The sequence below is a fragment of the Pteronotus mesoamericanus genome, unplaced genomic scaffold (genome assembly GCF_021234165.1).
Source record: "Pteronotus mesoamericanus isolate MK-2021 breed Mesoamerican mustached bat unplaced genomic scaffold, CSHL_Meso_final scaffold_54, whole genome shotgun sequence".
Taxonomy (NCBI): domain Eukaryota; kingdom Metazoa; phylum Chordata; class Mammalia; order Chiroptera; family Mormoopidae; genus Pteronotus; species Pteronotus mesoamericanus.
The window spans coordinates 37,844,360-37,869,461 of record NW_026555321.1 but is presented as its reverse complement, the minus strand read 5'-3'; the positions used below and the strand labels follow the sequence as shown (position 1 = coordinate 37,869,461).

The following is a 25,102-nucleotide window of genomic DNA, read 5'->3' as shown; positions in this document are numbered from 1 at the left end:
GGGCGAGCGAGCGCACCCTCTCAGAGAAGGTTCGGGCGAGAGCATCGAAGCTGAAATGGACACACACCTTTAAACCAGCAGACGTCGGGGCATTTATCCTAAGATTTACTCTCACACATGCATCCCATGGAATATGTTCAAGGCCACCCACTGATGCAAGACCAAACATAACAAAATATTTATCAGCTGGGGGCTAGCTAGCTCCATGAGTTCTGGCACATCCAAACCACAGAATTTATACAGCATAGGAAAGGAGATGACAACCTTTTGTGGACCAATACGGAAGATTCTTAAGGACATTTTAAGCATTAAAAAGCAAAATGGTAAACATCATGCAGAATGGGCTACCATCTGTGTACATTCATCTGTAGGCAGGTTAACTGATTTGTATCTGAGCAAATATATCTCAGAGAGCACCCAAGAAGCTATTTAATGGTGGCTGCCTCCTAGAAAGGGAATTGGCGGGTGGTTGGCAGGGGGACTTGTTTGTTACTTCATAACCTTTTGTAATGTGTGAATTTTGTGCCATGAACATATATTACAAAACAACCACCACACAGGTTTCTCTGAAGGAAACCAGGAAAATGAATGACTTAATCAGTGGCCCCAAATTGAGTGTCATTCAAAACCTCTCAAAAATTTTAAAAAATTAAGTATAATACAAAAAATTAAGTATAATTCTGTCACAGCCTATAGCAGTAACAGACATTTCATTCACCTCAAAATGACTAAGTGGGAAAGAATCTTAGAGATCAGTCCTCTAGCCTCTTGCTTTTTTCGGAAAAGGACCGTGACTTTCCAAGGTCACAGAGCTGAACACAGAGAGAGCCCCCGGGCCCTTGACGCCCACCACCCCTTCCACCAGCCCGGCCACCCCCTCCCCCAACCGCCGCAGGGCCCCGAAGCTCCCTGTCGTGTCATGAGAAAAGCCACAAAGGTAGGTGGGGCTTTTAAATTTATCTCCCAGGCTCTGTCCACGGAAGGGCTTCAGCTCACAACACAGGAAGATGAAGAGGGGGTTTAGAACAACTCAGCTTAGGGCCAGGCGGGGTGGAGAGGCTGCTGTGCTGTCTCACACTGCCACTTGCTTCTCAGCCTCACTGCCCACAAAGGCCCCGACAGCACCAACACCCTCAGAGTCTATGTGTCCTCATTACATCACACGAGGAGGGCACAGAAAGGGCAGGAGGCTGTCACGGCTCTTTTATCACCATGATTCCTTTAACTACACAGGAGCATTAGGGCTTTAGAATTTATTTCTTTGCATAAATCTGTGATAGCCAGGATTACAAAACTTGCCCGTGATCAAACATTAGCACAGAACCAGAAAAGGATTTTATAGCCTATCTCACAGAAACCCAAGAGCCAGGGGGCTGACAAAAACGTTAAGTCACATGTCACATAGACAGCTGGATTACAATGCAAAAGAAATGGCTTAAATGGCACAAAATTTGTCAGAGCATTATTGGGGCAGAGGTTACTAATGAAAATGAAATTATTTTGTCTTCCTGAGTTGCGGACAGACAAGGTGGCGTCTCCTAATGTGCTTCTCAGGGGGAAAGAGATGGGAGGGCTCACCTGGAACACTGTCAGAAGTGCTTGAGGAAAATTGTCAAAGGTGCTCCGCTTGGTCTGCGTCTCATCAAAATTAAACTTGCCACCAAAAAGCTGCATCCCAAGCAAGGAGAAGATAATGATGAAGAGGAAAAGCAGAAGTAACAGTGAAGCAATGGACTTCATGGAGTTTAACAAGGATGCCACTAAGTTGCTCAGGGACGTCCAGTGCCTACAAGTCAAGATGAGAGTGTAAGCCCAGAACACAGAATGTCCCCTGACCAGGGATGTGGCTCGCCATCACCTCGCATTCCGAAAACACCTGCAGCGATATACGTGTGTCCTTACCTGGTCACTTTGAAAATTCGTAAGAGGCGCACACAGCGAAACACAGAGATCCCCAGGGGGGACATGATTTCCAGTTCCACCAAGATCGTTTCCGTAATTCCGCCACACACCACAAAGCAATCAAACCGATTAAAGAGGGAGACGAAATATGCCTGGAGACCCAAGCTGTACATCTTTACCAGCATCTCACAGGTGAACAGAGCCAGGAGGACTTTGTTTGCAATATCTGAAAAGACAAAGAGGCACGTGGCCTTGGGATCTCATCGTGGTGGTGGCTCAGACTCCACTTCTTCCCTCCCAACAGTCCCTGCTGGAAATTCCTCCACACCTCCGCCCCTCTCTCTGCTGATGCCTCCATTACAGAAATGTGGCACTAACATGTATGGCCTGCTTGACTGCCAGGTTCTAGTCCCGCTGCTGCTGCTACCCTGGACATGTGACTCTGCAGAGGTGCCTTGGTCTCTCCAGGCCTCTGTTTCACTGACTATAAAATGGGGAGGGACAGTTTACCACATAGTCTCTGATGCTGCCTAGACCTAAAGGCCTACGATTCTCAATTTAGTCCATGATATTATATTTTCTTTCCATCAGTCACAAAAGACCTGTCCAGTCTTGTTTACAGCACCACAATGTAATAAGCAGTTACCTATCAAGGTCATTTCTATCAGCAGAAAATACCTCCCAGCAGGCTGCAGAGTTGGACAGAAACAGATTTGACTTGATGAAAGACAGGGCTTCTGGGTGGCTCTAAACTGTCACAGTCAGAATGGGCTATCTCTGGGGACAAAAACCACACCCCATTGCTGGGACAGTCAAGGCAGGGGAGCAATCACCACTTGCCAAGAATAACTATAAGGGAAAATAAAGCTTCCTTTTAGTGGAGGCAGGGAGAAGGGACGGAGGTCCCCTCCAGCTGGAAGATTCCTTGATCCTAGGTGGTCACAGGGTGAAGACAATCAGATGCCCTGGCGTTCATCAGCTCCAATGTGCTTCCTTCACCACACACAGTCTGCTTGGGCAGTTCTACTGTCTTCCAAGTTAATGCTCACTAGAAATGTTCCTGCACCCTTTTACACATCGAGCAGGTGAGCCTGAAGTGCAGTTGACAGCCTTGGGAATCCCTCATTAGGGACAAAAAGAGAACAGCCTCTGCTTGTACCTTGAATCTGTGTCAACCAGTCAGGCTGGTTGTAGTGCTCGGAGGAAATGGTTAAGGTGTTGAGAAACACCAGGACAATAACCAGCCAGTAGAACGTGACAGACTTCACGGCAGCCCTACATCTTCTGCGACTGAATCGGTTCCAGCGACGCCAGCGTCGGCTGAAAGACAGGCAGACGTTACTCCCTGAATGACAGACAGAGCACCTGCTTGCACAATCAACATCACTGGGAAATCACTTGTCTCCCACTCCAGAGGTCCAGATTGGGGTGCAGGAGGGAAAGACAAGAACAAATGGCACAGAAATGAACAGACCTCAGCATATAAATTATGTTGATCTTAAAATAAAAATTTTTTTAAGTATTATATCTTGATTTGATCATGCTATCAGTTTCCTTTCTATGGCTTGAGAGAACTCTGCAAGCTGTCATGCAGAGTCCTCAAGCCAGTTGGAAAATCTAGATATTCCTAGACCCGTGTGCAGATGCAAAACCAAGCTTTCACACTTGCGCAGTTCACATCCCCCCATGGATCTGTTGGTGCACAGAGCCACTTAGCTTGTCATTACATCTCTTGCAGCCTCTCAATCATCATACAAAATTTATCAGGCAGTGGAGTGCTCCAAAACCACAGTTTTCCTTTTAGGGAAACTTGCAGTCCTATCTTAAATCTGGGAGATTTCTCTGGAGCCTGGCAGAGCTGTCAAAGCTGAGTAGGACATGAGTCTTCATACTGAGTCATCAGGTACCCTCTCTAGCTAGTGATGTTCAAAATATACCTTTAGGAGAAGAGCCAATATTGAATTGTGTTTTCATACAAATAAAATGAGCTGAGCCAAACAGACAAGGAGCATGTCCTTTACTGACTTTCAGTTCCAGTTTGTAATGAGGGAAAGTATTCTTTCCCTTACTCTGTCTTCCTGTGGAAAACGTTCCCTGCTGCAGGACAGTTCGGTGAAGTGGGCTGTGCTCGAGAGCCCTGAGTCAGAGGGCTCTCCAGGCTGTGTCCACGCTGCAGCTGTGGCTGACTCAGCTGCGCTGTTAGGCTAAACACACTGAAACTCAGGGACCAGGCAAAGAAAGAGCTGTGCTAATTCTTCAGCAAGACTTGGAACAAACAAGGTACATTTTGTTATTGCTCTTGCTGTATGGTTTCCAATGGTAATAGCAGCTGGAAACAAGATGCCCAGCAAAGAAAAGTTCTGCCGAGGGCACTAGAGACTGTCCCCTCCAGGCTGGATTCCTTCGGTGATGGATAACTCAGCACACACACGCAAGGTGTATACTAGCCTGAATGAGATCAAGCCTTGGTGGGTCTATGCTGCAGTGACAAGTCATAGGTGTCTCCCAAATCCAGGGGACCTTACTGTCACAGCCCTGAAATCCTGCAGCACTCCCCATCTTGCCCCTCACTGGGTGCCGAGCACCCAGGCTTCATGCCAGCACTAGGCACATGGAGATGAAAAAGACACGGTTCCATGGCCCCTGTCCTTGTAAAGCACGCAGGGTCATAAATTATAAACCCATACCAAGTGCTATTCCCAAGGTACCAGAGACAGGAGCAAAGAGAAGGGAGCTGCAAATGCTCTTTGTAAGAGTCAGGATGTCTTCCCTGAAAAACTGAGATTTATGCTGAGTCTCCACAGTTCAGTAGGAGTTTGCCAGGGGGCAGAGGGAAGGGCACTGCACTCAGAGGAGACAGCTGGACTGGAGTGACTTGGGCGAGAAGAAACAGTGTGTATGGTATGTTTGCAAACAGAGTAGTGGGGAGCAAGAAGGTGCCATCAAAAGATGAGGCCAGATGGTGAGCCAAGGGTCCGATCATGAAGGAATTTACATGCCCTCTGGCAATAGGGGGTCATGGAAGGGCTTCTAAACTTATTTTTAGAGTCCAGTTTATTGAGATATAATTTAGAGACGATCAAAATTTACTGCTTTAGGTATACTGTTCGTAACCACCATCACCACAATTAAGATTTAGACCATTTTCATCACTCAAAGTGCTCCTTCCTGGTCCTCTGTGGTCAATTCCCCCTCCTCACCCCAACCCCTGACAACTACTGATCTGTTTGTTTGTTTGTTTGTTTTGTTCATACTGTTTTGCTTTATCCAGCATGCCCTATAAATAGAATCTATACCATATATGGCCTTGTGAGATTGGCTTCTTTCACTTTGCAAAAATTCTTTTCAGGTTCATTTGTATTGTTGCTTCTATCAGTTTTTCCTTCTTATTGATGACCATTTTTCTGTCATATGGATGAACTATAATTTATCTAACCAGTCACCATTTGATGGACATTTGAGTTATTATAGTTTTTGGCAATTATAAATACAATGCCCTAAACACACAAAAACATTTGTGTAGGCATATATCTTCACTTCTCTTACATAAATATCTTAGAAGTGGGATTACTGGGTCATATGGTAAATATATGTTTAACTTTATAAGAAACTGACAACTTGTTTTAAAAATGCCTGTGTCATTTGACAGGTAGGAGTACATGAGAGTTTCCATTGATCTGCAGCCTAGTCAGAACTTAGTATTGTCAGACTTTTAAATTTGATCCATAGGTGTAGAGAAATTTTCTAATAGGTATGTAGTGGTATCTCATTGTGATTATAATTTTCATTTTCCTAATGACAAATGGTCACTTCATGTGCTTATTCACCATCCATCTCTCCTCTTTGGTAATATGCCTCTTAAAATCTATTGACCGTTTTATATTGGGTTGCATTCTTACTACTGATACTATTCTTTATATATTATTCTCTCTATACACAAAGTACTAGTCCTTTATCAAATAAGTTTTACAAATATTTTTTCTTCTAGTCTGGAGCTTATCTTTTTATTTTCTATTGAAAAGCACAAGTTTTAGTTTTGATCTCCAAGGCAGGAGCTTAATGTTTACCAGGCAGATGGATCTTCTATATGAATATTGCAACCCACAGGGCAAAATGCAAGTCTAGAGCAACTCTATGTAAAATTCAGATGTTAAAGGTAACGAACCAACACACATGCGTAAGAAAAAAAATAGAAAGACGATACTGACCTGAGCTTAGATTTTGAGATGGCTTGACTGAAAGAAAGACAAAAAGAATATCATTCCTGTTAGGAAGGCTTGAGCATCTGCCCCCCACCCACCCCCTGCCATACCCGTCATGTCAGCTGAGATATTGGACAAGCCATGCACAGCAGCCAGGACTCAGCGCCCCCAGTTCCTGCAGCGGGCCAGCTGGGGAGCAGGAGTGAGGTGTTGCTGGTCCAGGCGGGCTAGGCGAGCCAGGCAGGCAAGGCTGCGCACCCTCTGGGGCCCCAAAGGAGAAGACTCTTAGCCAGATGCCCTGAGTAGCCATGGCTCAGGCAGTGATGCCAGGGGTCCTTCTCCCCCACCCCACCCAGGTTCCCCAAACTGAAATCAGCAGGGCCTCTCCTGCCTGCAACCAGCCACTCATCGCAACAGCAGCACGTACTGCTACTGCAGCTAATGAAGCACTGGACTAGGAGTCTTGGCTCCGCTATTTACTAACTGCGTGAGTTTGGGCAAGCAGCACACCTTTTCGGGCCTCTGAGTTCTCATCTGTAAAATGGGGAAGACAAACCCTCTTCCTGCCTACTTCAAAGTATTGTAGGGAAGGCAGAGCAAGAGAAAGGAGGCAAATCCACTTTGTAAACTGTTGAATATCCTGCCCATAACACATCATTTTTATGCATGTCTGACAAGATCAAATTCTCTTAAAAACATCACCTATATTTTTGCAAAGACCTAAAAGATACCACATGGAAGCACACAAAATAAAACTGCATTCCTTCCCACACCCCCAAAGCAGCCAGTACTCTGCACATTCCACCCTGCTGGTATCCCGCTGCTGCAGTCCAAATCCTCTAGAAAAAAAGCCAGTGGGGGTTAATGTGATGGCGCCCTCCACTGTTAGAAAAGGGTAGTGCAAGGCTCCCAAGAAGAAGTGCTGTGAGCAGAGGTGGGCAGGGTCTCGCCATCCAGCTAATGTGCATGAGGTTGGGAGAACCCATGCACGAAGGGAAACTTAAATACATAGCACATTCTAGTCAGCCACTCTGCCATACAAGCTCTTCTTCTAAGCACTGATGCCAACACCAGACTCGGAGGAGAATTGGGCCTTTTACCCCCACCGCCGACACCCAGAGGGCCCAGCCTCGGCCGCGCCTCTTCTTTTCCACCAGCACCTAGTGGACACAGTGGGACAGTGGGTTACCTGGCACACTATGCAGCAGGCTGCACTTTAGCAGGATGGCTGCTCCGGGGGAAGATGCATGGGAGGGACTCGGGGTACGAGGAGGACCAAGGGTCCAGGCTGAGCCCATCCGCCCCTTTTGCCCCTGAGGCTGTGTCCCCTGAGCTCCATTTGCTTCTCTAAGATGACAACAGCAGAAGCCACACGGGCAAGCAGCCTCCACACTCACCAGAGACTTCCACAGCAGCCTTGGTTCTCGCCTTCACCACTTACGTTCTCTGTGTTCACAGATTCCGTCTCACTGGTCGGCATGCTGGCTGTGGGGAGAGGAAAACCCTTCAGGTGGTGCACCGGAGGTGCGGACAGGCTGGATACAAGGTCCGCCGCAATGCAGACCCTCTGAGACCGTGGGAGGAGGAAGGGCCCTCAGGGGCTTGACCAGCAAAAGGAGGTGCTGAGAAGTCAGGCACCTCCAGAGCAGAAGGGCCTCTGCTTTCACAATCTGCCCAGAAAACCCAGAGTCCCCATCAGGAGGAAATTCTGTCCATCCAGATGCTTCCCAAGAAAAGCAGCCTGGGAACAAAACAATCCTGTCACGGCACCTGGTATCAGCTCATTCTCCTGGCTTCCAGGTTTGCACTGAGAGGCCACCAGGACATCTCAGGTACAGCTACATCTCTGTTTGCCCCAGCAGGTACACTAGAAAATCTGTGAATAGACCAATACTTCATGAACAAATTCGTCCTTTAAATATATTGGAGGAGAGGAGGAATCATGGATGGAGAAGTACATGAAAGTACCAAGCACAAAATCTTTGTTAAAATTTAAAAATTCTACTCATTTTTAGCTAATCTATCTGATGTCTAAGTTCTGCTGAGCTTGTGAAGCCAACATGTAGGGGCTCTTACCAAAGAACCAGGACTAGAACTCCAGGAAGTAGAGGCTATGGGCAGAGGGTTTCCTCCCACCCAGTGACCAGAGGGCAAAGTGGACGGTGGTCCCAGTGCCGCCAGGGCCTCTGGGCATGTGTCCCTCCTCCATGGCAGGATCCTGAGCAGGAGAAGCAGAGGGATGTGGAAATGCACCCACTAGTGTCAGGAGGCCCAGGGAATCCCCGGAGCCACCATCTGGCACTTGGTTGTTTTTTCGCACCCCTTTGATTAACTCCATAAACATCACGATCAAGTGCTGGAGGCCAGGCAGTGAAGGAGGTGTGGGGCACAGACAGGGGCTCAGCACTGCCCCCGCCTGGAAGACCAGTGGGAGAGGCAAGCCCCCGATGGATTTCCATTGACTGTGAAATGCAGAAATATAGACCCCTCTCAGGGTTCTGGCCAAGGAGTGACTAATCCTGCTCTGGGGTTAGGAGCAATCACAGAAGATGGAAATGTGCGAGAATCACTCAAACAAATGTACTGCTTTTCCCTGATGCATAATTTTGAACTGGAACAACTGTCTTTATAGACCTTACGGTATCAACAAGAAGGCCTTCCCACTGTGGCCTCCTTCCACGTGGCTCCTTGTAGCAAGGACGCCTCAGTTTCACCCACGAAGACTGGTGGTGGTGCCTGAGCACCGTGGTGCAGACTCCGCGGCCAGCCCAGGTTTGGAGGGCGAAGAGCTGGGTCCGCATGCAAGCTGTGTGTCCGCTGATCCTGCTCTGGCAACAGGCGTGGTGTGAATGACAAGGATGAGGGGGGACCTGACTCGAAGGGCCCAGAGGCCTAAGGAGTACCTTTCCTGAGCGCAACAGAGAAGATCCCTTTCCTTTTGTGAGCACCCAGCAATCTGAGCCTGCCTGGGTGGGAGTCTCAACAGTCAGGTCTGGGAACATTTAGGCAAAGGTTTCCAAGGAAGGCCAAATGAGCGGAATTATAGACCCACATCACACAACTGGTATTCTCATGGAATAACCTTTCTCTTCCTTAGTTAAGTCAAAAGAAACCACTACAAACTGATTCACTTTTTCACAACTCCATGCAAAAGAGAGAGAGAGAGAGAGAGAGAGAGAAGTAAACAACAATAACAACAAAAAAGCCAATAATCCAATCATGGAAAAATCTTTAGCAGAAAGCTGCATAAAAAGACACACACACACAGAAAGGCGCTCCAGCCGTTCTCTTCTGCATGACTGTTCCAAGCCTTAGCTTCAGAAGAAAGACTAAAAAGTTGTAAAATTCAACAAAGTTCATTGTTATAGGTTCTTCCCATAGGGTCAGCCTTCAAGAGCAGGACATAGAAAATCACAGTGTGAGATGCTTATTAATATGGCCATGAGCCATCTCTGTGGAATGTTTTTCTTGGTGTTCTAAGAGGGCAGGAGTTGAGAGCATTATGACATAGGGTGGGAGCGGGGGTGGGGGTCCTCAGGCCCCAGCTAAGTTCTGACTCTGCAAGGGGCAGAGTCTACCCCCTCCCCAGGTTTTAGTGTCCTGGTCATGCTAACTCCACACTCTTAAGGTTCTTCCATCTCTAACAGTTAACTGCTTCATGGTTCTACTATTAATCATATCAAAACTTCAGTTGTTACTTTGAAAAGAGCAAACTTCTAAACAAGCCAAATCTTTGTGGCTTTTTATCCTCTGGGGTCACGTCCTATGATGATTATCAATACAGTTGCAGCATTTCACTCCTAAAGCTTCATTTTTCAAACAACATGACTGAAACAGATTAAAGTGCATACTGCCTATAGGGAAGGGAGACATTGCTTGGCACTTCTGGCTGTGTGCCAGCTATTAGTGAATGAAAGGCACGAGTTGCTCTCTAGACTAAGTGAGGGGAAAGATAAGAAATAAAGCCAAACTCCCCAAACAGCAACCAAGAGACTCATGGCATGGCACAACACCGAGGGGGCCATGCCGACGGGGAGAAGTCCCCCTGCTCTCCCAGCTGACCCCAGCCCACCCTTCAGGCAGGGCAGGGCGGTAGCCGACAGCGAGCTCTCAGGTTGCCCACATTAAGTCTATCTTCGTGTTGGTGACCCAAGTTCTCCAAGGCTCCATGTTTCCACCTGTAAAACGCGGAGTACCTACATCTCAGGGCTGTTGGCAGAACTAAATGAGACAAAACACAGTGTGGGTCATCCCAGAGTGGGTCACACCGTAGTGGGTGATCCCAGAACAGGTCCACAGCACCAGGCAATCAGTGAGGCTCATGAATGGTAACTCTACCATCCTGGCAAAGCTTTCACGGAGCAATGTGGATGCAGAGCAACATTCCCCAAATCCCATGTTGCTCCCCTGACCACTTCTATCACTGCACGGAGGCATCAGGTATGAACAGTCATCTGCACTCCTGACGGACTCTTGGCCTTTATCTCTCCTGTCCTACACTGAGTTATTTCTTTCTAAGTTAGCCTGTTGTGGGGGGGGGGGGAGGCGGACAGCAACTTTTCTGTTACAATTACTTGACACCTACAGAGCCACAGACCCATAATAAATCAATCTACTCCAGAATGATGTCGCCAGGGGGTAGGGGGAGGAGAGGGAGAGGAGAATGACTATGCTAGGATTTGGTGACTTCATTTGGTCCTGGAAATGGACCTTGATCCAGTCCCTAAATCTGAGCAGGGGAGCCAAGCTCTGATTGAGGCCCTACAGCCCTTCTATCCACTCCAGCCTCTCCGTCCCTGCTACAGGACAGCATTTCCTTTTCCAAAAGTACAGAAAACATCAGGCCCAGTGGGCATAAGCAAGGAGCTCATATGCACATTAAAACATTTCACCCTTCACTTGCACTGGGCATTCATTTTTTTTAGTGTTAATAAATTGATGCAAGTTCCACGTCACTTAATCCCAGTACAATCTCATCTACATTTTTAAAAATGAAGACAGGAGAATCTCAGACAGTTAAAACTGGAAAGGGCTTCTGAGATTATGTGAACAAACTCTGTGATTTCACAGATGAGAGAACTGGCCAGATGGCCTTGGGACATAAGCTTAGATGTGAGAAAGCTCTCCCGCTCCCCTCTCAGCATCCTTCCCAGCACGCCATGCCATCCTTGTGCCTTTGGTACATATGTGAATATACTGGTATACACTTTGGTATTGGTATATGCTGTGTATACAGTGGTACATATTTAAAACTCCACAAATCAAAAAGTTCTAAAAGCCAAGCAAGCCTCTTATCCATCACCATTGGTTTACTATCCTAATGGCCTTTATGAACCCCGAGAAACAAGACATATAGCCTGACCACTTACTGAAGATCAGTCCAGCAAATGCAAATAGTACAAAATTCAAGCTGATATTGAGACTTTATAAAAACCAAAACTGAAAGAATTATAGAAACCCAAGTAAATAAATCCATGGGCAAATTACTAGAACACATGCTCTCCTCCCAAACCAACTTCCCTCTGTCCCCTTCAGCAGGGATCCAGTGTTAATTGCTCACAACTGGGCAGGCCCATTTGGATGCAAGCAAAGCCCTTTACCCAACCGTGCCACCTGCCTGCACCAGACCCTCCTGCAGAAGCAAGTCCGGGATCATCTACGTGCGGAGAAGCTATGTCTTTTCCCTCACACATTCCAGTGAATTTTTAGAGCTTTGTCAAGGAAGTTTTTATTTAAAAAAAAAAACAAAACACATTTAAAAAACATTTTCAGTAAATCTGGGTGAAACGAGCATGAGGACAAGCCTGATGCCTGTAATGGGATACTGGCCTGCACTGCAGTTTCCCTGCTAAAAATCCGGAGAAGCTCAGGGCCTCTGCTTTGTGATCTATTCCACTCAACTGGGCTCTCTGGGGAGAGCTCCAGGATCAACAGTTGGGCTTCGAGTACAGGGGCCCTGCGTTCTGTTGTCAGTCAGGAGAGGACAGCAGCCCTGCACACCCTGGACTGTGGATGAGAGATGCCAGGGCCTTTCCTGGCAGCCCAGGTCACATTATTTCTCTAACATCTTATACTGGGCCTGATGCCCTCAAAGGCAATGCCACACAAAATAAACCAGGGAAATGCACGTTCTCAGGCCAGCACAACAACGAGCATTTACACCAATGTCTAAACAGTCCTCTTTCAGTCTAAAGGACAACATACATCTCAATCAAATTGGACTGGCTTGTGAATTCAGAGGGGAATCAACACACACACAGAGTGGATGAATCTGTGTATGCGTCCAAGTAGGCAGCCGGCAAATTATGTTCACCATGAATAATCACAGCAAAAGCTCAGCCCAACTTCCTTCAGTGATGGAGGCTACTGAGGCCAAGCCTCTAGAAGAATGTTAGAGAAGCTTGCTCTTTGTCACCAATGATGTGGGGACCAGCCCCTTTTCCTTTTGAGCTTAGTTACCTAATCTAGAAATCAGGCGCCTGAGACCCATGGCCTCTGACCTGCTACAACTGCATAAAAAGGAAATGCCCACAGGCTGTCTGGTTTTACTCCCAGGCCCCGGGGGCGGGGTGGGGGGGTTTCCCTGGCATTCCCCTCGCTCATCAAGGAGAGCAGGGAATGACTGTGAGGCCCCTCCCACCCCTCAGGAGGGTCACCAGAAGTCACCTCCCAGCAGAACACCCTGGGTACTGGAGAAGCACAAGAAGGAATAGCCCTTGAGAGCCCTGAGCCAGCCAAACTGAGCCCACAGACGTCCTGGGCCTCCAAGAGCTTCTCTCCTCTGTTGGCCCCATAGAACAGGCTTTTGTGTACACTGAGGATTTCTTTCAGTATCTCCCACCAAGCCCCAGCAGCCTACAGCTCCTCACTCTTTCCTTTCAAAGGCGGGGTGTGGGCGAGGCTGGGCAATTGAGTAGGGGCAGCTGGACAATTGAGCAGCGGCAGTCATGGCCGTCTTCCTTGAAGAGAGGGGATCTGAAGCCAAGATTTTGTGTCTTCACCTTACCTTCATGACAAGCATGAGCAGTGCCATGACAACCCCTGAAGGAATTTGCCTGTGTTTGCTAGCGGTGACATGCTTAGCTGTCACAGGATAACAGATTCTTGTTGCTATAAAGAAGCCAGACTCTTCTTGGAGAATGTGGGTCAAGGCCAGATCAAGGTTTCTGTGTCTAAAGCAAGAATTATGCCCTGACGGTAACTACTCCTATATGACCAGTGGACTTGGGGAGCACAGCATCCACACAACAGCCTCTGCCCCACTTGCCACCAGCAATGTCAGTGCCTGCCCCAGGGACCCTGAGCATCTCAGTCAATAAAAGAACTCCCCTACTTAAACTACAGAAAGTCTCCTGGAAATATTACACTGCTTCCTCTCCCTATAGATCTCTCAGAAAGCTAAGAGAGAAGTCTCAAGAATCCTTGAAAAGTCCTAAGGGCCAAGCCCTGGCTGAGAAGAGTAGGAAACCAGAAGCCCAAAGAGAGGTCTCTTCTCTCTGGAGAGAGAAACCACTCATCTTCTCCTGGTGACCTCCCCAGAGCTATAGTCCTAAGTAGTCTCTGCAAACGTGTTTTCTTCCGCCCATGACAGAATTTTCTGCTTAGGTGAAGCCCACTCTTCCTGCAGAGGCCTCCAGGGGCTGCAGAGGGTCCAGGCTTTTCTTTGAAAACTCTAAAGCTGAACAGATCACTGCCCCCCACTCCCTGCCCACTGTCAGGCTAGCTCCTGCTCCTGACCCTCTTCCTCCCGGGGCCACAACATGCTCTCGGATCAATGATGGCTTTTATCCGTCAGTCTCTCTGTCCCTTTTCCCTTTCAGGCCTTCTGATGAGAGCAGGGCTCTAACACAACCTTCGGTCAGACCACCAGTGGCTCATTCAAGTCCAGTTCCCATAACCTCTGGGTTCAGTGTCCCCGAAGGTGGCAGAGTCCACTCCTGAGGAAGCATTGTAACATGTCCCTTCTTTTATCTTAGCTGCTGGCCCTGAGAGCTGTCTAAATCCTCTCAAATAGACTCTTTCTGCAGAGCTGCCTTGGTGGTGATAACGAGGTAGACGGACGGTATGCAGAGGCAGAGAGCTTCGCGCTACCGCAGGACCACACTGGTGGCTTGGCAGGCAGGGCGGGGTGCCGGTTGACTGCATAAGTGCCCTGCATGGGGATGGTCCTGACACTAACCCTGGAGCTTCCAAGGAGGGGCTGGGCTTAGCATTATTTCAGAGCACAGCTGGTAGCTTACCTATTTCCCACCTGACCCCTTTCCTCATTTCTACGCACAATGGCAAGTACCCAAAGATCTTTGTATCCTAGAAGTAAATTTTTAACTTTATTTGTATAACAGCCTCGAGTAGCTTCAACATGGTCCTAGGTAAACCTGACAGAGAGTGAAAGACCAAGAGGCCATTTGGAAAATGTACCCTGGAAAAAAAATCAATCAAATAACATCATTGGACTTTCATCTAAACTGAAACATTTTAGATGAAATGATGAAAAAGCATCATTTAGGGAAAAGTGTTTAAAAAGTGTGTCTTCCAGTCTAAGAATATTCATGCTGAATTAAATAAATTTTCTGAGTTGGTTCAGCTGCTTCTTTAAAAGGTACAGTTCACAGAGAAAGGAAATTGCAATGCTGGCAACGTTGGCAAAGACACACATTTTGGGGAAAGACAAGAAGAAAACAACACAACCAAGTTTCAAAGAAATCAGGCAATTAAAACATAGGCATCTTACAGACACAGCACACAGGGACATGCACATCACACCAGGCCTATGTGTGAGGTCCCCGGAGAAGAGTCTCCTGGAGACAAAGTTCAAGCTCAGCTATTTACCGTGATCTTTAGCCCTGCGTTGGCGAAAGCAGCAAAATTTCCTTTTCTTCTTATCCTCTTTTAGCAAGTCGGCCAATGTGACCCCTTCAGGTTGAACACAAGCGATTTCATTATGAGTCAGTAGAGGGCGGCAAGAGCAATGCAATCGGGGCCCTGAGGACCCAAGAGGCACAACCTCCATGGGCCCTGATACTCAAAACCTGACACTGTCCTCTGTGGAAACCTACAGTGCAGGATCTGACCAGCAGAGCAAAAGTGCATGTTTTACAGCTAGTAGAGAAAATGCCTGTCATTAAGAACCTGGCCTAAATAAACAACCAGTGGCAATAAACAAACAAGCCACTAACAATAAACAATCAACCTAGTCTAGGGAAAGGTTTCCAGTGTTTGGCTTTCCCTCTGCGAAGGATAGGAAGGGTATTAGGGAGAGGGCACTTCAGGGGGAGTCAGGAGTCCTGGGTGCTATCCCGCCATTTGAGTCTAGCCAGTATTTCTAACATGTAGATATTAGAAAGGTAGGTTCTGGGCTTGGACACACCAGGTCTAATCCCAGCCCTGCTACTCACTGGCTGGTTGACCACAGACAGGTGACCTGATTTTTTTTTAAGCCTTAGTTTTGTCACTCGTGAGATGTTAATAGTAGATGGACCTACATTTCATAAAGGGGAAACTAGTAAATACAGTAATATAAGAGTCATGCTCAGCTTTGGCAAGGCATGGTCAACTGTTTTGACTACAACTCCCCTATGGCTGCTAGGTCACAAGAGAAATGACTCCAGAGTCTCCAACTCTTTCCAGCTCTGCGATATGGTGGCCATTCCACACTGGCTAGTCCTCATGGTAGAGGCCACACTCTCTGGGGAGGGGAACTGCAGAGGCAGTGTGGGGCAGTGGAAAGAATGCCGAGTGGGCAAAGGCCTATAGGGGACGCCACGTGCACACTCCAGCAGCGGGAATGTACTCCATCACTTGGCATAGCACCCCTAATTCTAAAGAGCATGCTCCTTGATCCAGCAAAACCCTTCCTGGTAATCTCTCCCACAAGAACGTGAACATGCAGGTGCAGACACAGGTGCAGGCATTTGTGGGGATTACCGATGGTTAATGTGCAGACTGTGGCAAAGCTGGGATTCACTGGGGTTCAAATCCCAGCTTTGCCACATAACAGTTAGGGGATCCTGGGAGGCTTAACATCTTTTGTGCTTCAGGTTCCTCATCTGTTAAGTTCCTGTCTCAGAGAATTGTGTGAGGAATAATGGATTAATGCACCCACAGCCCTAAAACAGTGTCTGACACATGGAAAGCACTTCATAAATGTGAGACGTTATCCTGTGTTCTTTCATCCAACAAGTAGTATTTGTGACATTTATTACACTAGGTGTTAGCCACACAATGAAAAACAGAAAGAGACCCTGGTCCTGTCCCTACGGAGCACACAGTCTCACGGTACAGGAGACATTAGTCACGCAATCACACCAATAAGAATAAAACCACAACTCTGACAACTGCAGAAAAGCAGAGGTCCATGTGCTAGATACTGTCCACCGCAACAGCTTTTGTACTAGCAAAATATTGAAAATAGTCAAGGTGCTCTTTTAAGAATATGGAAAGATGTCTATGGCACATGGTTCCATGAACCACTCAAGGTGCAGAACCTTCTGTGCTGGGCAATGTCCCAGTGCGAACCCGTGAGCGAGCTGGCAGTGCCAAGTCCTGTGTTCCTATGCGCACAGATGAGGTCGGAAAGAACAGGACCCAAACTGCCAGGTCTGGTTCTCTCTCAGAAGAGGAGCAAGAGAATGTTATTTCTTTGGTATTGTATGAATTCTTTACAGTGGGTAAATATTATTTTTGTAATTAAAATACTGTAAAAGCAAACAAAACCACCTTGACATGGGACTCCACAAACCGGGCAGGAGTGGCTCCTACTCACCGTCTCCATGGTGGGGCGATCACCCTAAAGTTCATCACCCTCCAGCTCTTAGGAGGCCTACCCAGGACCAGCGACTGCTCCCAGTGCCGCCCAGGGAGCCGGTGTCGCCCACCGACCCCGGAACCAGGCCCTCCCCCATCAGCCTTCCTAGTCTTGGTGCTTCCAGCAGCCTCCCCAGAGAGGACGGCTATCCTGGATGCATGTTTGCCACAAGCAGTCCTAACTGCGGCTCTTTGCTTAATTGAATGTTTGCCACTTGGAACTTGCACCCTGAGGTAGTTTAATTGTGATGAAAGCAGTTTTAGAAATCAAATTTTGAAGACATAACCCTTTTAAATAGGACCAGAAAATTCCCATGCCGTGATAGCAACAGCTATTGCATTACTGTTTTCTGCCCACCCTCAAATCAGGCATCGCAGTAAAAGTTGTCCGGGTGACAGGTGCAGAAGGAGGTGACGGCTATGGCAGCCTTCTGCACGGAGACCCGGGGGGTAGAGTCGCAGGGGGAGGCAGGCAGGGGCCACGCTCAAGGCCTCGACCTGGGGCCGCTGATGGAGAGGGCGCGGGCGCTCCTCCGGCCAGCGGTGGCGTGTCAGGTATTCCCTCCCTTATACGGGCATCAATTCCCCTCTGCCGGGGACTGTTGATCATTCCTGGTTCCCACAGTGAAACTGCCCTGCTTTTCTGGCCAGAACTTTAGCATGAGCTCCCTTTAAAACCATTTCATTATTTTTAATGCTATTTTTTAAGACTAATCACTGACAATGAGAAGAGTTTAAAATAGAACTTTAGGCTTTCAGATTTTAATGGCCCTAGAAAAACTCCATTGTTAACTCAGAAACAGCTGCACACGTCTAAAAAATCACTGAGATTTGGCAGAGTTTCTTAAGAAACTTGAAACTCAGCAAAAAGTTAAATAAATTATCCTTGAAAATTTCCCAAATGCTCAAGAACTTGCTTCCAGGGGGATTTTGTCCATTCAATTAATTGTGTAATACCAGCTTTCTAACAGCAAATTTATGGAAGTGGCATTTTAGGTGGCCTGTGAACATACAAAGCAAGAGCCGCCGGTCATGGCAGCCATCAGACAGCCCGGTAGGGACCCGACTGCTTCTCCTTTGTCTTCTTTCAGGTGAAAGCCTGGAACGGTATGCTCTTCAGTGAAAGGCATTCAGGAGTTCCCAACCCTGGCTTTACACGGGAACCTCCAGGGAGCTGTAAATAGAGTATGTCCAAGTCCCACCGCAGACCAACTAATCAGCATGGGGATGGGGTGTGGCATCAGAAAGCATTCAAGCCACCTGGGTGACTGTCACATCCAGCCAGGGTTGGGTACCATGGGTACAGAAATGACATTTAGTAGATCAGAGAGAAAAGATAACATGAACACATCTCCAAGCACTTGATTTGACATCTATTCTCAGACAGCAAGCACCAACCAACTACAAATGGGCTTCAAGAGCCAGAAAACTGCTTCCATTCTCTCGAAAGTGACTGGGTCAACAGGTTTAGTTTCCATCAGGACTTGGGAACCTTATGGTTGCTAAACAGGGAAGTGTAGGGCATAGTCCTAAAACATGTCCTCACCCTGAGGTTGGCTAGAGGTCTAGGAGAATCTGCAAAAATAATTCTGTTTAGGTCAAGTTTTCCTGGTGTCTCTGATGACCAGAGCAGCAGCTGGTACTCCTACAGCTGCGGTAGCTCCTTCCAGTCACCGGACATTTAATCCTCATGACAACCCTACAGGCAAATAGCTTTATCCCCTTCTTGCAGACAAGGAAACAGGATCAGAGACGTTGGATAATGCACCTATCACTCAAGTCCAAAAACTCAAGTGCGGCCAGCTCCAGGGAAAAGGCGTCAGAATGACCTCCAGCCCAGCACCCCTCCTGCGGGCTCATGACAGGGCTGTTAGTAACATTAGTAACAGCCTCGTCTCCTCCCCTCTGCGCTCTCAGCGGAGGTTCAGCCATCAGGAAGCGCTTCTTCTCGCACTGTCATTAACTCTTCTGTGTCTCGCAGGAAACTGCCCTAATCCCACCCAGGACCCAGCTGAAAAGGGCTGTGTGTGGAGTCAGCGTCCTAAAGCAGGGTAGACAGTCAGGAGCCCTACGCGGAGTCCCATCCCCTGCCCCAGAGGTAATGCAGGAGCAGCGCTGGGCGTGAGGGGTGTGGGCAGGGACCTGACACACCCAGGGGGCACGCTGGCACCAGCCATGTCCACGTGCCACTGCCTGCTAAGAGGAGACAGAGACCAGGCCTGCATGTGCAGCTGGTAAAGTCAGTCTCTGTTGGTGAGGAGGACCACGTGGGCCATATCAAACCCCCTGCCCTGTGGTTTCTGGCTGGGACAAGAAGAAAACGGTCAGCAGCCACAGGAGGTTGCCAGGAAGCCCACAGCGCTGCTTCTCCTGGAGGCCTGGGTCACTGAATCTCGTCGCGGGGGTCACCAGGGCTCTCTTAAGTCAGTTATATCCCAACATGGCTCCCACAGCCTGGGATTCATGCCTTTATTTCCAACCCTAATCATCAGGGCTATGAGGCTCTGATGACTCGGGAAAAACTGTGAGCCTCGCTCCACAGGAGATTGCAGCACCTGGCAAATGAGCGTAACAAAGGACAAGGGTGCTCCACAGAAGTATGTGCTATAATGGATCAAACACCAAGCTGGCTATGCAGGTCCAGTCACACATCTCTGTGTAGCAGAAGCCACAGCACTGAGGTTCCAGAGATGCAGTGCGGCTTTATGGGATTTGGAGCCCTGGTTACAAAGTAAACTGAGTGTCTACAGCTTTCAAAGGGGATATCTTTCCTTGATTATATTATTCAGTGACGTGCTAAAGGGTATTAAACATTTGTAACCTTCCTCACCTTGTCCATGCCTTTCCTCGGCCTAAAAAGCTAACCTCACCTTCTGTAGCCCAAGATGGCTCATCCCTCAGAGCTCAGCAAGATTACCACCTCCTCCATGGAGCCTCCCCTGCATTCCCACCAGCCTGCATCGCTGTGCCCTCTGAGCTCCCATGGGACACTGCTGGCCCTCAATTATGGTGCCAGCTTGTCCACTGTCTTACACTAAGGCATCACTTCTCCATTGTCCCTCCATGGCAAGGTCTCCAAAGGCAGAGGCCCTGATTTTGTCATCATATGGTTGGGTTCTTTACAGACAGCAGCAGGACACAGGAAATGCTGGGCTAAGCCACAAGATTGGACCCTCAGGACTACCAGCAGGCAATGCCTCAAGTCCACAAACATTCCTACTCCTCAAATCACAGGCCATGAAAACCAGTCCCACCGCCACTGAGGCTGGCAACATTAACATGGATCCCTGTGTGTTTCTAGAGGTGAAGCAATAGAGATGGATGCATATTGGCCTGCAGGAAGGCCTCCCTCAGCTCCCTACAGGATATTCCTAAACTAACAAAGAAAGGTGCTCTGCTCAGAAGAACAGCACCTTCGCTGGTTCACACACAGTATGCTAGGCACTGGGCTTAGAAGACGGGCAAGCATCCACAGGTCAGCATTTATGCTGAGGTTTAGAAAGAAGAGGAAAACAGCATGGCAGGCATTCCCCAAGCTGCATGCAAGTGGCTTGTTGCTGGCCAGCTGGCAGGCACCAAGGCCACGGGGATTCGGTTTGGCTCTAACATCAGGGAGATCTATGTCAAAGACATGCAGACACTCTTCTTATACCTGATAAACTGGAGCAGCAGTGCCCATCCTTTTTGGCACCAGGGGCCAGACTCACGGGGAGTGGGAAGGAGACAGGAGACAGAGCTCAGGCAGTTATGCCAGTGAAGCTTTGCTTGCTTGCCTGCCACTCATCTCCTGCTGTGCGGCCCAGTTCCTAACAGGTCATGGAAGGGTACTGGTCCCCGGCCCAGGGGCTGGGGACACCTGACCTAGAGGACACCACTCAGTTTGGAACTCAAACAAATGTCTGCTTATAAACCCCGATCTCAAATACAACAAACACAGCTCTATATATCCTCCTACAGTTTCCCAATCCTTAGGTGGTGAACCTCAGGCTCTTCCTTGAAGAGCAGTGGGCGAGACCTGTGAAGAAACAAGGATCGGGAGGAAAAGAGAGCACCTGCATTCCACTAGCTCCCACACTGGCACACAGGACTCAGTCAATTGGTTGCATCCATGATAGCAGGAAACCCTCACTCCCTGAGGAATCACAGCTTCAGGGTGCCAGTCAGGAATTCCCTCCAGCACAGGCCTCAGCCACCACGCACCCCTGCCCACAGAACCAGCACAGATTGGCCTCATCCTCCCTGATTTGTATCTCCCTGCCATGCACATCCTGTGCTCCAGCCAAACCAAAGGCCCAGCACTTCCTCCCTGAGCCTTGCATTTGCCCATTCAATGTCCTTCTCATGCCATTGCTGTGGCTCAGAATGCTTTTCCTGACTGAGCTGTGACAGATATCTCATATCTGTCCTTCAAGGCCCAGGTCTATTGCCTTCACAGCTCTCTCCTAGAGCCCTTCCCCCTCTCAGCCCCCAGCACATGCTTGCCTCCCTTACAGCCCATGTCTCTGTCTCCTTGTGTTGCATCTGTGCATGTGCAGGCCTGCCCTTCCCCAGAAGGAGCAAACACAGCCTCTCCCTCACAGGAGTCCTCCAGCATCAGCCCCCGGCCTTGCTGGATGAAGAAATGACTGCATGACATCAGAGGGGGGCCATTCAAGGGGGCTCCATTCAAGGGGGCTCCCACAGCCACCTTCCACGAGGTAGTACCTAGCTTGGTTTCCTAGGCCTCTTAATAAACGTGAGCCTCCAAAATATTGTCAGTCTTTACTATCAAGGATTCTAGACTTGAAACAAATCACAAACATCTTAGTCAAATCCACGGCTAAATGTCTATATTCGCTCTTACCTGAGGCACAGGTGGCCCCAGGAAGAGTGAGAGCACGTCTGTGAGGAAAGCATAGGGTAAAACAGACATCTTGGTTAACGTTGACAATTAATTCCAGTGATTGACTGAGCACTGGGCCTTTCTAGTGCAAGAAGTACCCTGGGGTGCCTAATGGCAGTGTGGGGTACCAGGTGGGTGGGCTCCAAAGCAGCCACACTGACTCACATGCCTCCTAACGCTACCCAGAACTGGTTTCTTCCCAACCTCTGGTGGGCTAAGCATTTGGCTTCCCATGGCTGGCACGGGTAGGGGCCACTTCAGGTAGCAGAGGGGTAGAGAGGGCCTCTGCTCTTCAAGTTCCAATAACACTGCTCACTCTGAAGGGAAAGAACCACAACTTGGGCTCCTGTGATGCAAGGTGAACATGTGTCTTACCACATCCTGTCCTGCTCAAAGAGGCGGAGCTTACTGAATTCCTAAGGTGATCAGTGAGTCTGGCTGACCCTTCTCCACCATAAAGCCATGTGACTAGATACAACTCTAAAACCCAAACATCAGGTAGAAATTCAGAGGCAGGTAAATGCACTTTCTCTCTCTGATGTGCAGACAGAAGGAACCGGATGGCCAAGAAGAAGCCATGGGTCAGAGGGGAGGAACACCTGCAGCCGGGCAGGCGTCTGCATCTCACACACGCTCTGCCTGGCCAAGAGCAGGAAGGATGCAACATACTATTTCGTTTGCTTTCCTCTCCGCCTTCCTCCTCATTCTCAGGATCAATATCTTCTGCTTGGGTAATCCAATCCAAGTAGCCCTTTAGATCCTCTTCGAGCTGCTGCTTCTCCCGGAGCTTCTGGAAATCTCCTCGGGCTTTAGCCTTCTCCCTTTCCTTTGAGAATTCTCTGAGGGAGGCAAAGAAAATAGGCACATGTCAGGACACCCTTGGGGACCCGCACCATGAGCCATCTGCCCTGCGGCACAACAGTCTTGTGGCAGGACACACAGCACTGAGTATAGCCACACGAGCACAGCAACAGGGGCCACACACGTGGACAGACAAGACAGTGTCTTCCCAAGCAAGACTGTGGGTGTCAGAGCTGCAGAGACCACACCAACACACATGCACCCTACCCTCTCTTAGAAAACGAACTCCCTTCAGGACTTCAGCGATCCCAAGGAGCCAAGGCCAAAAACACCATGTGCTGTCACGGCAGGCCTATTGACACCCCGCCCCCACCCCCCAACCAAGGGCCTGAACTGGGAAATGCCCCACATCCCCAGAGCCTCCTCAGATAGTGGGCGTAACACTTCAAAGAGAAAGGACCCACAAGGGCCAAGCTGTGGTCAAAGAGAACACCCAGTGCAGTGTTTCTGCAATACTTTCCAAAACTCAACATTCTTATTGGGTGCTGACCCTTTTGTCCAAACCAAGAGCGCTGAGAGGTGGAGCGGTCAAGGCTCCCCTCCCCACCACCTGCAGGCTCCAGGCAGAGCAGTGGACAGGGTCAGGGCAGACCCACCTCACAGCCCCGTTCTCCCATCCCAGACAGGAAATGGAGCTCTGGTGAAACACAACTGTTTTTCTTAACCCCTGCTTCTTGCCATGGTCTTTTCCCAAAAGTCTTCCCTGTAGGAGGTGAAGAAGCAGTGCAATTTGTTGCCCATTCATAGAAACACCTGCCCTGGAAAGGCTTTGGCAGACGTGTACATGTTCCCAACTGGTCGTGTTTACTCTGCCTTTCGTGTCTGCACTCTTATTCCTATGCACATATACAGAATCCCACATTTGCTCAGCAACTCTGAGAGTCACGGGGATGATTACCCAATATTCATGTACAAGGAACCATCTGCCTTTCCAACCATGAATTGTTACAGGAACCAAGTTATGCAAGTTGCAGATTTACTGAGTTCAATGAAAAAGCTGCTAAGAAAGCTGATGAGATTCCACACAGTGCAGCTTCTGCACACAGACCCCTGGATTCTACAGAAGTCACATCCATCTGTCTCCTGCCTTCCTCCCAATCCAAAGTCGGCCCATCTCCCTTTCAGGGACCTCATTAACTCAACCCAACTAAGGACGGGGGAAATGACCTGCTTACATAAAGCCAATCCCTATTCCCTTTTTTCCCCTGCCCTCTCTCAACTCTGGGCCGTCGGAGGTCTAAACAGACACATGAGCACCCAGCAACACTGGTACTTCAGATAAGGAACGGGAGTCCTTGGCAAGGTTTCACCCTCTGCCCACACTACAAAGGACAACGCTCATTGCTCCTGTATCGCCCACTCTTCTGATGCTCCAGAACCTGTCCTTGGCTCTGCTGGGGCTGCTCCATCCCCATCTTCACCTTTGGGGAAGTGAGGAGGGGTGGAGCTGTAGTGCAACCTGAGCTTGGCTTGCAGAGGAGCCCCCTCCAGAGATCCGCAGGGTGAGCTGAAGCTGGTGAAGACCCTGAGATGTTTTCTGCACTCCCATCCCACGGGTCTTTCCCTCTAGAGAAGGATGCCTTATGTCTCAAAAGAGAAGGTACGTGAACCATACCCTGAGAAGGGTTTGAGGTTTCCAGGCCTGCCAGGCTTCATGGGATACAGGACACGCAAAGTTCAGTCCTGGGTAGATTCAGCAAATTAATCTGAACTTTGAGAAAGCCACACCCAACCCAGAATCACATCCCTTGAACAAGAGGAGGTCCTGCAGTGTCACATGTGAACATGAAAATGCATAACGTAATCTGTTTTAGTAAACACTTTATAAAGAACAAGTATGTGGGCCTTCAATTCTATTGCTTACCAAAATCATCCAAGTACAAATCTCTGTTTTGTTTCTGAACCTAGAGCACTAAAGGTACATGATTACATACAAACACGGTATTCTTGTTTTGTTTACATATCTGACCTGAGTTCTTAAAAAAAATTACCAAGATAGTAAAAGAGTTACCCTAAAAGAGGGTTTGCTTTAATATCGTATTTTATGAAGTTTCTTTCCATTAGGAATACAGAAGCCCCTCTCTAACAAGCGGCACCACTGTTGCACATTCTCGATCCCTGGGACACGGTAAAGCATGCTTAGGTAAATACTCCTATGACTCAAATTTCTGAGAATAAAGAAGGCTGGGCCTGGCTTATGGCCCCTTTATTGTAAATAACAGTCATTATTACAAAAGTTCATATAATAAAACTGTTAAATGTAAACCGCCCTTAACTCATTTGAGACAATTCTGAAGGGATATCAGCTATGAGACAGGGTGGAGAAGGTGTGGGGAGATAAGATCTTTGTGATAAACCCAATCGCCCCCTTGGTCCTCCAAGACCATCCGGGGCTCCACATCGGAAGCCCTGGACTCTAGTGCCAGCTCTACCATGTTCCTTTTCTGAGCTT

At 48.5% G+C, this 25,102-nt stretch overlaps 1 protein-coding gene across 2 annotated transcripts in view; it reads right to left on the bottom strand.

The window, feature by feature from the left end:
* The window catches only part of CACNA1D (calcium voltage-gated channel subunit alpha1 D), a 304,169-nt gene that overhangs the window by 76,993 nt on the left and 202,074 nt on the right, over nt 1–25,102 (bottom strand). The window contains exons 9-15 of one of the 2 annotated variants that reach the window (XM_054595569.1): nt 22,459–22,628; nt 7,502–7,589; nt 7,205–7,264; nt 6,111–6,137; nt 3,062–3,222; nt 1,903–2,128; nt 1,579–1,786 (exon numbers count right to left, since the gene is read on the bottom strand). In XM_054595569.1, coding sequence (XP_054451544.1) covers nt 1,579–1,786; nt 1,903–2,128; nt 3,062–3,222; nt 6,111–6,137; nt 7,205–7,264; nt 7,502–7,589; nt 22,459–22,628 — 940 coding nt within the window. The remainder of the gene's footprint in view (nt 1–1,578; nt 1,787–1,902; nt 2,129–3,061; nt 3,223–6,110; nt 6,138–7,204; nt 7,265–7,501; nt 7,590–22,458; nt 22,629–25,102) is intronic. The other variant, XM_054595570.1, reaches the window with a different exon arrangement.